The 14,567-nt window shown below is 55.1% G+C and overlaps 2 protein-coding genes across 2 annotated transcripts; one reads left to right on the forward strand and one right to left on the reverse strand.

The window, feature by feature from the left end:
- Nucleotides 1-1,272: 1,272 nt before the first annotated feature.
- On the forward strand, nucleotides 1,273-2,255 carry MAM_01444 (Helix-loop-helix protein that binds the motif CACRTG; the record flags this gene model as incomplete). Its single annotated transcript, XM_040820243.1, has 2 exons — nucleotides 1,273-1,846; nucleotides 1,918-2,255. The coding sequence occupies 2 exons, from the start codon at nucleotides 1,273-1,275 to the stop codon at nucleotides 2,253-2,255; spliced, it is 912 nt and encodes a 303-aa protein (XP_040681731.1).
- A 7,535-nt stretch (nucleotides 2,256-9,790) lies between these two features.
- MAM_01445 (Ydr124wp-like protein) lies at nucleotides 9,791-11,936 on the reverse strand (the record flags this gene model as incomplete). The annotated part of the gene is made up of 5 exons (XM_040820244.1): nucleotides 9,791-10,560; nucleotides 10,640-10,870; nucleotides 10,934-11,389; nucleotides 11,474-11,657; nucleotides 11,718-11,936. The coding sequence occupies 5 exons, from the start codon at nucleotides 11,934-11,936 to the stop codon at nucleotides 9,791-9,793; spliced, it is 1,860 nt and encodes a 619-aa protein (XP_040681732.1).
- Nucleotides 11,937-14,567: the final 2,631 nt, after the last annotated feature.

Consider the following 14,567-nt stretch of genomic DNA (forward strand, 5'->3'; position numbering starts at 1 on the left):
CTGCACCAGTGACCACCCCGGACCTGCTAACCGTTCCTTGCCTTGCCTTGCCTTGCCTTGCCTCGCCTCTCTGCTCGCCCTCACCGTCCGTCCGTCCGTCCTGGTCCTGGGGGTCTCTGGTCAAAATTCTCTGGTTCCAGTCCCAGGCGCGTCCTGCACAACCTGGTCCTACTCAGCTTATCGCCCCTTGTAACTAGAAGCATAAGAATCTCGTCTTGGAGCTGTCGCTTCACCTCGAGTGTTAATCCCGTCGCCCGTTTCCGTTCTTCCCGTTTTGTTTCCGCCTTCTGTCTGTGCAAAAAAGCTGCGGGTCGGCCGCGACTTACATTCGACGCCCGGTCGGCGCGATATCACGAGATTCACCCAAAACACGTGAGTTGAGAACCCGTGATCTGGCAGTCTCCGGAGCACATGATCTGCAAGGTATGTCTGTTTTATGCGCCTGCTCGTCCCTGTTCACGGAGTCAATCTGGCCGTCTCCTTGGTGTTATTGATGGACCTCCTGCTCCTCCGAGTCGATTCTGCGAGGCAGCGACGTGGCGACGCAATTTTATTCACCATCGCCGCCGTGCCCCCTTGACCATACATTCCGTCTCCCTGTCGCGCCAAAGCCTCCATTCATCATGGCTTAGACGCTTCACGACGCGATGGAGCTGCCGCTTGCAAGCGCCGCGACGTGCTGACAGCTGTTTGGCGATGCGCTCGACACGCATTACCGTGACCTGTCGCCGCCTCGATGCAGGCATTAATGAGGAACAGGATGAGTGTGGGCCATTGACCATCACGATCCAAGGACCTTCGTTTGCGTGAGACTACATCTCACATGACACCAATCACTCTTCCTCCCAATACATGCCGCGTGCGGCGTCAACATAAGAACCGTCGTCGGGCGCAATCATGTCGTGAGGCAAGCGCTTCATGCATTTGCTCTTGTTACCCTTGTCGCTCTTCAATTCCAACCGTCTCTTGGTACGCTGGTAGCCCCTCCTCTCCCATCTCATCAAAGGATCTCGCATGGAACGAGGCGAAGCTTTGCTGTTGCCTACCAAGGTGAGGTCGGCACCGGAGGTGGCTTAACTTGTCATGTTCCAGACGGATCTGTTGGCCTCTTTCGTCATGTTGAACGCCATGCTGCATGCTGCATCCTGCTCCATGACCACATGCCTACTCCTCCATCGGACAGTCGCAAGACATCTCCTCTGAACGTGTCGGTGCTGATTATTTTAAGCGGCCAGGTCTTCAGTCTACGCCATCGACAGCCTCCCCGCCAGAATGTCCGACCCGACTACCGCTGAAGAGCCTGATCTGTCCAGTCTCGCCAGCTCTCCCGGCTCCAAGAGAAAGCGTGAAATGGACAGCCCAGGCTCTCAACGCGCCAAACGCGCTGCTCCCGCTGCAGCCATGACAGCCGATACTGCTGCATTCATCGAGAGTGCCATCGAGGCAACCCATGCCGCCGCAGCAAATGGCGTAAACGTTGCCGACTTCAATGCCTTGCAGCAGGCTGCAGCTGCCGATCACACCGATGCTTCTGATCCTTCAAATGCCACTAGCACGGCTCAGGCCGCACTTGGCATGTATCCTACACTTCATGTACCTTCCTCGACGGAGGAGCAGTTTGCGGCCCAGGCAGCCGCCGATGGCGAACACCAATCCGATGCGTCATTCAATCCTGAGATTGCCCAGTCAGATATCATGGATCCCTCAGCAGTAACCCAACAACCGGCAGCAAATGGAGTCCAGCCTCCGGCTCAACGATACTCTGCGTCATCAGCCACGTCGAACCCCAAGCCAACCGTGGGTTCCGAGGAGTGGCACAAGATGCGTAAGGACAACCACAAAGAAGGTAAATGCCCTGCTCTCTGCCTGTTCCCTCGGAACGCCCTGATTGAAGCGTTTGTTGACCATTTTCAAAAGTCGAACGAAGAAGGCGTGAGACCATCAATGAAGGCATCAACGAGCTGGCCAAGATTGTTCCGGGTTCCGAGAAGAACAAGGGATCAATTCTGCAACGTGCAGTCAGCTTTATTTCTCAACTCAAGGAAAATGAACAGCAAAACATCGAAAAGTGGACTCTGGAGAAGTTGCTCACCGAACAAGCAATCACCGAACTGAGTGCTTCCAACGACAAGCTCAAGCAAGAATGCGAACGTTTGTACAGAGAGTTGGAGACTTGGAAGCGCGTGGCACAGAATGCTGGCTTGGAGCCCCCTCAGCCAAAGGAGGAGCCTAACTCGGGAGCTGCGTCAAGTTAGATGCCTGAAAAAGAGCCACCTTCAATGCCTGCTAGGAATCCGCGATCAGAGTCAGACAGGGGATCCCACAAAGGAGTCGAGTCAGAGGCAGCTGAGGAGGCAACAATTTTACTTGGGGCCAACATGATGGTTCCGCAACCGAAGGAGGAAACCAGCCCATGAACAGTATTGAGTCAGGAAATCAAAAAAGTAGTCAATCTACTGGTGTCTAGCGCAAAGCAATCCCGGCCTCAGTGGACGACGAATGCCACGGGAACTACGGAAGTCGAACAAAGAACAGATCTACTGGTTTTCTAGTGCAAAATCTCCGATAGTGGAGAGCGGAGCCGGATAGCTCAAACACCTCGGTGGAAATCAGTTTCCTCGCAGCAGCTTGCATAGAAGGCCTAGACTTCGAGGAGATGTCTGGCAGAAGAAACAACACCCGAAAGTAGAGAGCTTGGGGTCACGAACAGCTGCGCCGATACGCCTCGAATCTAGTTTTCTCTCCCCGTGAGAGAGCAAAAAAAAAAAAGAAAAAAATCAACACCGTATCAACGCCGGTTCAGGCAACTCTGGAAGAAGATATACTGCAAATGTGGACTGCGGGTCATTGAAATTTGGATGATGGGTCGACGGGCGTTGATGCGTTGCTCGCGCTGTGGCAGTTGTCTGACCTGGCTACTGCTTTGACATGGTTTGCGCAGCGTGGTTTATCTTTGTTTATGGCTATGTTGTGTTTGTTTCCACTCTTTTATAAGAGATTAATATGGCTACTCTGGATGGTATATCAATACAGCCTCGCTGGTACAAAACGCCTCTCCAATGCGAGTCTTGTACGGTGAAGAATTGTTGACTCTCGAAATGGCGTGGATTTTTAGGCCCGCCACGTTGTCCCATGAGCAGCTCGAAACCATGCCAAGCTGTCTCCCGCGGCGGCTGCCCGGCTTTTATTTATATTCTCGGTCGTGGACAACGGCCCAAGTGCCGGTGGTTCGCCAGTAACGGTATTTTCAGACGAGAATTATACTTGCACAGTGATAGGAAAGTGACGTGAGCCGACAACGGGCAAAAAGAACAGGCCCTCCCAGCGTTCCAAGAAGTGATCCAAAATCAAACCCAAGCTGCAAGCACCCCGGGGCGCATCTTCCGTTCCGTCTTGATGGGCCCCAACATGCTCGTTATACGACGATGCCAGTGGATGTCCCATGAACGGCCCGTGGTCAATGGCTCCTTGCCAACCTTCAGAAGAAGAGGCGTTCAGCCCACAGAGCAGCCTGCTCCGAGTTTCTCTTGCTTGGCTCCTCTCACGGGACGTTGACACTGGACACGACCGGGCCCTTTGCCGTCGTCGCTGCCGTGTTGGGTCCAACGCATCCCGGCGGCGAAGCCAGTTTTTCTCCTGGGAACGGAGCAGGGCGTTTCCACGTACAGACCACTGGTGCCACGCGATTTCTGTAAACCGGAAAACGCCTTATCCCCTCCCTCTGCCAAGAAGAAGCTCGTCGACTGCGCTCAGTCGTCGCGGAGAGCTGACGAGAGCTCTCTGCCATGGACGAGCATTGCACTGCTGTATGCTGCACGAGCGGTGGACAATCGACGGTATCCATCTATCTCTGTGAGGCGAGCTGAATCATGGCACATTTGCGCGCGGGACATGGACCTTGACGAGGCCATTGCGCGTAATGACCATGGGTTGCGTAGGTTTCAAATACCTTGTGCAGGCGAGACCGGCGTGTATTCGGGATTCTGTTGCTGGAGGGAGTCAAGTCCTCCAGGGAGGCCTCATCGTCTTTGTCCCATCGCTTACTGGTCTTCATATTCTCTCTCGAGACAACGAGCCTTCCATGCGTTCTTGTGGAAAGCGTACGTGGTGTCGTGGATTTGACTCTTGAGGCTGCGACTGCACAGCACTGCGCCAACCCGGGCGGTGGTTGCTGCCGTCGAATACCATATCACGTATCACATGTGACGAGGCCCGTCTGCCCTGGCAAGACGGCCGGCCCAAGTCAGCACGAGACCAAATGCCGTGCGCAGTGACACGCCACGATCCTTGTTCCCGTTCCCTGGGAGCTCGTCGACGGAATCCCATCAAGCACTGAGGCTCATGCGGTCTGCAGATCTGGAAATGACCGTTTTCATATTTTCGAGTTTAGCCGCCCCCAGAGTGCGGCGTCTGCCCCATTGCCAGCCACGCATGCAAGCAAGCAACGACTTGGGACACGCATTGTAGAGGCCGGCGAGTACGGAGTAGTGCTTGTCAGAACAGCCCACGCGTGTCCATGCAGACCTCACCTACAATGATGACGGGTCGGATGCGTAGCAGCCAGCGGGCAGCAGTGGAATCGCCATCGCCAATGCCAGCCAGCAAGAGCTACACTCGCTCCGCCGCTGCCGTGTATCGCGTGCCGGGTCACGAGGCGTCAATCACGCGCTCTGCGTGGACGCACGAGCAGCTGACAGAGTTGCGGCACGCCAACGAGGTAACTTAGTTGGTTATCAACCCAAACTGGCCCAGCTGCCAATTTACTTGGGCAACGTCTTTGCGGCCAATCGCGAGACGGCATCCTGTGTTGACGCAACAGTATGCTTCGCGCTAGTAGTCCGGGAACCGGCGGTTCTTTTTCCAGGCTCTGGCCGAGGAAGGAACGGCGCTCTCTGTTCCTGCCCGGCCCGGCTTGGTTTCCGCCAACCGAAACAAAAGCTGACGACGTGACTCGACGGTTTTGCAGCCGAGCCAACGATTGGGGCTGTGGTTTTCTGTTCCTTTTCGCTTTGCAACGTTGCTGTTGCTGTTTGTTGCTGTTGCTCACCCTCTGCCTCACCTTCGCGAGTGCGTCGTACTATTCTATTATGATTATACTCCGTACGCCGTCTGGACTCTGAAGCCCTGCCGGCAGCCGGCCGGATGGATGTGCTCGGGCTCCCCTTCTCCCTGGCTTCTGCTCGTCGCGGCGAAAAACGAATCACCGCCAGCATTGTCGTCCAATCGCGCATGCTGCAGTGTATCTCTTGTCTGATGCAGCCGTCGACGGCTTCTGATCGGATTACGCAAGGACGCTGGCCAGACTCAATCTCCAGGGGCGGGTTTCACGGAAGTCGACTGACGTCTGCAGGTCGCATTGCTCCGCACCCCTTCCCGCGGAGGGGACTGCTAATCCCCTCTTATTCCCCGTTACCACTATACGAAGCGGTTAGTGTTTCGTCCCGATGGTCATGTCATGGGAGATGGGAGGAGGTGATATGTATGTTACACTGATGATACGTGCCGAGACGGTCTCGCGTCCGCGCGAGCCCTCCCACTGTTGCTTTCTTGTCGCTTCTTTTCCTTTTTTTCTGTGCACCGCTGCGAAGACCACGCCGCCGTTGACTTGTATTACAGGAGATTCTGCCTGTCTCCGGATGGACAGGGACATTCGAGGGAGAGCGAGCGAGCGAGCAACCAAGTCCGGAGGCGATGGCTTAATCCCGAGCCGGGTTACTTTGGATTCAGGCGTCGTACGGAGTACGCTTGTCCATGTGCCGCGACTCACGGCCGCAACGACAAATTGTTGCTGACTACGTTGCCTTGTCGCACGGCATACCGCCAGATGTGGCCGGAAGTGGCAGAAGCAGCATGACGACTGCACTCTGCCTTGCAAAGCGTATCCGTGATACATGGCAGGGAGCAGGGAGCAGGGAGCAGGGAGCAGGAAGTACTCCGTACGCGTTTCGCAGAGGCTCGACACTGTACAGACTTGCATTGGCTCTGCTCTCACGGCGGCGGGTTGTGCGTCACTGATGCCATTCTATAGGCCCGGATCTTGTCCGGCCATGCTACTCCGTACGCGGCGTGACAGACAAGCTTTGATGCCCGTGTTGCAATATTGCAAGAATGCAAATGCAGTGCTCGGTGTGACCCCGTTGGCAGCCCAGCGGCGGCGGACTGTACGGGATGAGAGCACACGTACTCCGTACGGAGTATGTATGTATGCCCGGGTTGCAGAACCAGAGACCGGGGAGGGGGCGTGTGCAAGGTATACTGTTGTCGCTGGACGAAAACGACAAGCAAGAGGAGGGAACCCAAGGCGTCAAAGCTGCAATGCGAAATGCTGGACTGCGTGCGCATCTTCACACGTATCACGATGTCTGAGCTTGTCTGCCCTGCATGGACGGAAGCCAGGAGCAAGCAAGCAAATCAGCAGGGTTCCTCTTTCTAGACCTTGGGGAAACCAACACGTCGCCCTGGCGCTCTCGACCGCACTGGCTTCCTCCAAAGGGGAGTTTAGGTCCAGCCCTGCCACCGCACAGACTCGACGTCAAGGGTTGACCAACTTCCGACATGCAATAGTGCGCCTCGCGGAGTGCTTGGCACGTACCACCATTGTCCGTCAAAGGTCCAGAGCCCTCTCAAGGACAGCGTGCTGGGGAACCAATGGGCGAGATCGAATCTTCAGATAAAGACCTGCGACCCAAGCCTCATGTCTGTTGGGAGGAGAGCAAGCTGTTGGTTGCGGTTGCTTGAGATGAGGCCAGACCGGGATGGCTCGGGATGGGACGTGCAACCAGTACCAGAACACCGGAAAGGAGGCCGGACATCGAGGAACTATTGTGTTTGTCTTGTTGGCTCGTCGTGTTTATCATACATGTGTCGAAGCTGCTTCTGCAGACTTGTCCAACGTCAATGCGAGAGAGAGTCCCCTGCCTTGCGAAGTTGTAGCAAGCAAGTCACAAAGCAATTCCAGAAATCTGGGAACGCAACAACAAGCAACAACAAAAAGAAACAACAAAGCTTGGCCAGGCGCCTTGCGAGTCATCGGCCAACCATACCATGTCACCATGGTCATCTGTCAACCCCCCTGTTCCTTTGATGGCTGTGTCCAAGTCATGTACGGCATGCTCGGTGTAGCTACGCCGTACTCTGTACACGGTCTCGATCCGTATCCGGACCAAAGGAGAAAAAAAAGGAAAAGGGCAAAACAAGCAACACCCCCCAGCCAAACTCGCGCAGCAAAACGCCATGTCAGCCAACAACAGAGCTAGTACTTACTCCGTACTCACTCAAGTTTTACTTGCCCCCAACTCCCCAATGCGCCTCGCTTGCCTCTCAATCGTGTCCCAATTGCGTCGCAGAAACAAATGCCGTTTGCAGGGTTCCAGACCCCTGGCAGCATCTGCGAATTCCGCCGCACACAAACAACCGCAGCGCATGTCAAGGAAGAAAGCCGACCGCTTCAGCCGCTCAGCCTACCAACAGTCCGCGCGTGCGCCCGTGCCAGAAACATGCTGCGGCGGCGGCTGTCGCGGGGATCCCCGGGGGGCGGGAGGCTTTTGTCATCTTATATTAGCGCCCGAGCTCGTAACTACACATTTTTGTTGTTCGTCGTTGGATCCTCTGCCCACACACACCCGGCCGGCCCTCTACTGGCGAGGCCTCCAAGTTCCATGTCTGTGAACATCGGCACGCTGGTTCGTCAGGAGAGAAGCGGCCCAGGGGTTGTCGTCGTCGTCCAAACAGCCACAGCCCTCGTAGAATGGTGCAATGTACAGAGTAGTGGTTGTTTGTAGGATGTGCAGGACACGATTGGGAGGAAACCAGAACGCCTTCCGTCCCGGGGAGCCTGAAGCTGGAGGAAACGGTAATCCGCTGTCACGGAGCAATGCCACGGCTTGGTTTCCGCCCCCGACGTTTGCCGTACGCATGTCTTGGTAATGTATAGACGCAGAGGCCGCGGTTCGTTCTTTGTCGTGTCCGCCTTCTGCTCCATGAATCTCCCTCTCCTAGTCCTACCGGGGGCACGTCAAGACCAAGTTGGTTCGTCAGCAACATGGAACAAGGGGGGGCGGCAGCCACCACGACGCCGGGAAAAGTCGTGGTGAATCAGTGATAGTGGTACTCCGTAAGCGTGGAATCAAAAAGACTTGGCCGTCAACTTCTTGGTTGTCGTTCCTGACATGGCCGGTCTGGCGGGCCATTGTGCCTCTCTCTCCCCCTCTCTCTTTTCATCCTTTTACACCTCGTACCTCGGCTGGTCTGCGACTTGGTCGATGGACAAGGATGGACAGCCAACAGAGACAGCACTCACTGGGCCGTGCTCGTGCGTTCGCTGTATCTGATCGGGCCACCGTCCCATCTTGCATACGTCGTAAACGTACTCGGTACTCCGTAGATGATGCCCTGCTCGAGCCTCCCCGGGCCCCGGGCATTGTTCGCGGGAACAGCACCAGTGCTCCTCACCACGTATGTGCTCGCCATGCCATCCTATCCTGGCCTCCCATTGTTCCCGCCTGCGTCTCTGCCACTCCGCCCACGCTGTTTGCAGTCCAGAGAGTCGGCCCCGGGGACGTACGCCCTGTTTTTCACTGACCAGCGCCCTCGTCGCCCCTGCGTACCTCGGTGCTCGTGGGTGTGCGTCGGTGCCGAACCTCGGTCCGGAGGACGTCTAGTCGCAGTGGCGTGACGAATGTCCGTGGTGAGCAAAAGAGAAGCCCCGGGGGGAGGACTGAGCTATGTGTATGCGGCAGCAGTGCCCGGTAAACAAGGCAATATACACAGGTAATGTCCAAAATATATCCAATAAAGCCGCGGCGTCTATATAGGTCCGTGAAACGTACGTGTGGCTTGAGGCCACCAAGACCTTGAGGAGTCTCATGTCCTAGTTACGTGATATATCCTGGTGTGGTCCCACTTTTCGGGACGTGTCCCTCAAACCCTGACCCTGACCAGTGCCTTGTCGTGGAGCCCGGATTTGCACCTAAACCTCCAGTCACCTCGTCCTCGCGTCATCAGATGACGACGTCCTCCTCTGGAGTCGGCTCGTAGAGGTTGCCGTGCACGCCGCGCTGGAGAATGAATCGCTCGGTGCGCTTGACAGACTGCCACGCCCCCTCCCCTTTTCGACACTACCGACGGGTGGCATCGTCCCGTGCAAACATGCCTGACCCCAATATCCATTCGACACACCATCGTCATTTAAACGCCACCGTCGACGAGAACAAACATGCCAACTATGCTGCTGCTGTGGAATATCTCCTTCCGAGGAAAGTAAAATTGTGCGAAACCCTTCGAAATTAATCCCAATCATGATCGAAATGCCTGCCGCCAAACATCTTGTTCTGGTATATCACTCCCTCCCTTATCAACACATCGTGGTCAATCAAAAAATACGACCTCATTCGCTGTCAAAGCAAGTTGCTTCAGTAATAACGGCCCATGCCAGGCAACACCCCGAGGAGCGCCTTGCGCCCTGGGCATGGCGGTAGTGGTGCTAGTCCTGTGGTCCTGGACCCTAGAAAGATGCTGGCTCAAGACTTCTCCCCAGTCCAGTTCCTTGACGGGCTACTCCGTACTCTATGCATCAACTGTTGCTCTCCTGCAAAGTCGCAAAGTCATCTCGCTTGGTTGGCCTGACAACTGGTGGAGCAGGATGGCCAAACAGAGAGAATCATTGCCTACATACGCTGGAAGAGACGTTATTTGCGCCTCCCACCCCCCATCCTTTCTTTCTCCCCCGCCTTTTTTTTTTTTTTTTTTTTGTGTCAATTTTGATGCCTTTGACGTGTATGAAGCCGCCGTGCTATTGCAATTGGGCTCTAGGAACACCGTCCACCACTTGGGTGATGACTCGTAGCCCGCTTCTGCCATCGTTGGGGACATAGTACCCTTGCGATTGATTTACTGGGGTATGAGGCATATCTCCCGTCCGGAATATCGGAGGCCCGTTTGCATCATACTCTGATCGCGGAGATCCTTCAAATGTGCCCCCCATGAATGCCGTGTTCGCATTCATGGGAACTCCCTGACCTATAAACGAAGTCTGCTGAGGATTTCCCTGCGCAGGCGTGTATGCATACATTGATGCCTGCCCTGGGCCGTTTGAGCCCGGTTGTTGCCATTGCTGAGCATACAAGCTGCTACCTCCTGGGCTCGTGTATTCACTGAATACCGAGGGGCGCCGGCTGCTGTCGTGGGGACTTGCTACCATGTCCAAAGCCAAGGACCCGCCAGACGCGGTGACTGAGGTTTGATCCGTGACCGTGATGCCGCTGCTGTCCACGAAAGTGTGTGGTTGCGACGACGCCATGTCCGCGGGTAACATGCTGGGGTTGAAGGAAGATCCTCGGACAGGTAGTTCGCCAATGAATGGGCCGTGACCGCCGTGGAGCGGTTGAGCTGAGCCGGGTCCAGTCGTTGGCGTATGAACAATGCAGTGCGGCTGCGTGTTGACTTTGGGACGCTGCAATTCATGATCCTCCTCATCCTTGGGGAACACGGCGTCCTCATTGTCCGAGGCGTAGTTCTCGGGAAGCTTGTCCTCCGCCATCACATAAACTTCGGTGGATCCGTCTAGTGAATTTCGTCAACGCCCCATGCAAATGACAACGAGTTGCATATAGCGCGCTGTGGGCACCATCAACAGACTTACCTATCTCGCCGTTCTTGAAACGTTCTTCTTGCCTGGCCATCTTGAAAATTTCGTTCAAATATGGTCGCTTCTTGGCGTTGGTGTCGTTGTCCATAAAGAATGACGATAGCGCCTCGTACGTTGTCTCTTCCAACTTCTTCACATTGAGACCAAGCTTCTGGATGTCGTTGTGCTGTTTGCTGTTGGGCTCGACTACAAGTCTCAATATATGAGCTAATAGGTGAACTCGTTCTATGGCCATGTCAGTTCTTGGTTGAGCCTTGCCGCGTCATCGTTAGCCAGCTAGGAACACACCTCGTTTGTATAGATGGTCTGGCTCCTTATGCCTGACCTTGTCGTCTTTCGTAGGGCCCCAGGGCTTGGGCCACCAATCCGGTGCCTTTTCGTCGCTGCCTGTATATGGATGAGTTGACTGTTTTTTGGGCTCCACGGCCTTGACCCATGCCTTGGCTATCAACTTGCAGGCAGTCTGTTGGCAATTCTTGAAACGTTGTTCGTAGAAACTCCAAACTCCATCCCCGTCGCCAATTTTGATACCCTTTCGTGATGATACAGTCACTGGCATGTCGTCTTCTTCGTTGATTGGATGACGGGGCCGAGGTCGTTTGCGTCCCGGTCGCGGAGGACCTTCCCAATCATCATAAACAGAACTGCGACGTCGATCCGAAGCTCGTATGCGTCCAAAACTACTACTCCTGCTGAAAGAGCCATCCTCAAATTGCAATCCATCATCCAATATCGGATCAGCCCCTAGGATTCAGAGCGTGCACGGTCAGCGACAAATTGATGCGGCGCACCACCGACTTTGCCGGCCAGGACAGGTTTGGATCTTACCAGCCTCAACCCGGGCCATGACATGTTGGAATTTACTCGTGTCAAAGAACTGTCGAATCGTCATGTCGTTCAGCTTCTGAGATGGACTGAAAAATGTCATTGGCTTTCCATCTTCACTGATAACAGCAACGAAGTATTGCTTTCCAGCGATTCCGCAGTGTGAGCGGAGCGCCTCATCAATTTTCTGGATCGGTCCAGTCGTTAGTGTCGTGCACGAGTCCGACCAACATGGCACAGATCTCACCATTGGGGGGTGGCGGCGATGCAAGTCATAGGCCTCTTGAAAGCGGCCGTCTCCAGGATCAACACCATAGCGGTCTTGGGGGAAAGAGTCAGCTCGTGGCACTGCATCGCCAACATATCTCTCTCCTGAGAATGAGGCGTGCCTCGAGGTAGGAGGAAAGCATGGCTGCTGGAACGACGGCTGTCGTGGGAACTCGTCCCGCGGGAAGGGCCGAACCATGGTCAAAGAGATGGAAGTCGACCAACAGAAGGACTTGAACTGTATGTAGAACTAAGCAGTCGTCACAACAAATCAGTTGGCCCTGACACGTCAGCGACAAGCCAGAGGAAATGACAAATAGCTAATTTATGTTAATAGGTCGGCGGCGAGACGACTAATGCAACTGCGGCACGTCCAACACTGTGCGCCTTATTCATTTGGTGCAACGACGGCGACAATTCCAACGACGCGGCGGACAGACTGTCAGTTATATCCCGAAGCCGACAACACTTCAAAAGTCCAATGACTTTGATAACACACAGTAATTGGACAGGGTACCGGCAGGCCCATTTATCGCATGTCGTGTAAACCTTGGCTTGATGATCGGGTCCTGGTATCAAGACTGTTCAGAAACTTGCCCTAGTGACTACCACGCATGCCAGTTGTGTTGTTCGGTAAATGTCTGCTATTTGATGACGACTAGTTTCTTGAATTATAGAATGGATGCTTCTCCTGGAGATGGGAGCTTTCAACACTTGGCGATATAGATGGTCCTCGAAGTAGCGTCGGGGTGCAATCCCTGCGCCGGTCCAGACCAGGAAAAGCGGCTGTCCGAAGAGCTGCACTCTGGATTTGGTCCAAATGGTGGAAAAAAAAACCCGTATAAAGCAATGTCTTTCGGCTGGGTGAATGAGTGGTGTAGAACAAATGACGGCCAGGGTTTTCGAAATGAGTAGTCGGTGAGTGAGCTGATCTGCAGGTCGGGGTTCACGATGTCGATGCAGTCACTATCACAACCCGATGCTCTATGTGGAGCAAATAGGAAGGAGTTTCGAGGCGTCCTTGGCTTTGCATAGAGCGGTTCTTGCTGGGAGGCAGTCCTCGGCCAAAAGACAGAAGCTCTATACGTTGTTGGTGTGACATATGAGCATCCAGTTCGTCAGATATGGACGTTTAGGCAGTGAGCAATGACTGTCGAATGTGCGGACCGGGTGAACAGGGTGGTACCATGGGTACGCCCAAGATGACGAAGTGAAATAAGTGAGAAAGGGAAGTGAGAGGAAGGAGAGTCGAGCAAAGTATGGGGTGGAACGGCTGATAACGAGACGGGTGGCAGAAGGGTGGGCGAGCACCAGAGAGCCGGTATTCGTATGGGTTGGTCCTGAGCTGGGAGTGCACAATGAATGGGAATGATGAGACGCCCCTCCTGCGACTGCGGTCGACTCTGCTGGCAAATTGTCTCTGTTCCAGTCAGTTCCAGCTCACCAGGTCGCTCGCAGACAACACGGGCTGACAGCCTCCGTCACAATGGCCAATGCCTCGGTCAGGGCCAACGAGGGCCAACGTGGGAGCGCGCAAGTATGCCACTGGTGAGCGAAGGAGCTAGAAATTTTTCGCAACCAGCTCGGGTAAGAATTCATCAATACTGCAAATGAGCAAGTTTGGGGAAATTTTGGAGGGAGCAAGGCGGTGGCACCTACCAACCCCTTGTACACCCGGTAGTAACCAGTATGTACTCCAGACACACGACACTCAGTAGATAGAGCTGGAACACTCACTCTCTTCGTCCTGGACAATCAACCCGGCAGAGGAGGAGGGCGAGAGTGGGTGGCACCCTTTGGGTTGTGATCACGGCCAGGACCAATAACGTTCTTAAAGTATAATGATGGGTGGCAGGGTTCCCGCAGGTAGCAAAACCCCTGTTGTGCTGGCTTGGCCTGGTGGAGGAAAGTGCTTAGCAGAATGGACGAGGAGAGACGAGACGAGGGTGTGACAGACAGCCTCGAGAGATATGTTGAGCGAATACATACTCTTACTCGGTCCGTACACGTCCACGACTGTGCTGCATACGGAGTACAGAGCACATTGAAGTCTGGTGTGCTCCGGTATTACGGGCCTGGCACAGACAGAGCAAGCCACCTTGAGCAGGGCTGCTTCCACAGGACCGGGAGACAGGAGTAAGCTCTGAATGGCGCAAGTTTGACCAGCATCAAGCAGCGGCATCTAATAAACGGCATCGCACCGCACCGCCAAGGTCTGTGTACTAACTAGTTGGTTGTCGCCCAGGGAAGTGGGTGGTGTGGTGCGGGACGAGCCAGTCGAGGGACCATTCTTCTGGGGTGTACACCGTACACGTACTCCGCGAGGGCGGACGCCTGGACAGGGTATGCGGCAAGGACCCTGTCAACAGCCCTGGCCACATCCGTCTAAGACGTTTAAGCCTACTTAAGTAGGCATGGGGGGAACGGGGCGAGGGTGGCAGCGAGCCAGCACCGTGAAAGCGGAGGGGTGTGGTGAGAGAGAGTCCGCAAGACAAGCAAAGCACCACCTCGGGCGGGAGTGCTGGAGTCTGGAGTAGCCTTGGAGATCTTGTCTGTCTTGGTCTGGGGACCGAGAGTCCGAGACGAAGCGAGACGCGCCTGCCTGGTGGCTGGCTTGGATGTTGGCGTCCTGCTGGCGTGAGGCGGCAAGCGGCAAGCGGCCGCAACGCCGTCGACCGAAGAGTTGGCCAGTTGTGTTCCTTGTTGATGACGCCTGATGGCCATGCCGTACGGCGTACTCCGTACAGAGCCATCCTCGAGTCTCCGGTCTTGAGTCGCAGGCGGCCAATGTGCAGAAGGCATTTGACTCCTATTTGCCAACCCCCAACTG

Source organism: Metarhizium album (assembly GCF_000804445.1).
Source record: "Metarhizium album ARSEF 1941 chromosome Unknown scaffold_2, whole genome shotgun sequence".
Lineage (NCBI taxonomy): Eukaryota > Fungi > Ascomycota > Sordariomycetes > Hypocreales > Clavicipitaceae > Metarhizium > Metarhizium album.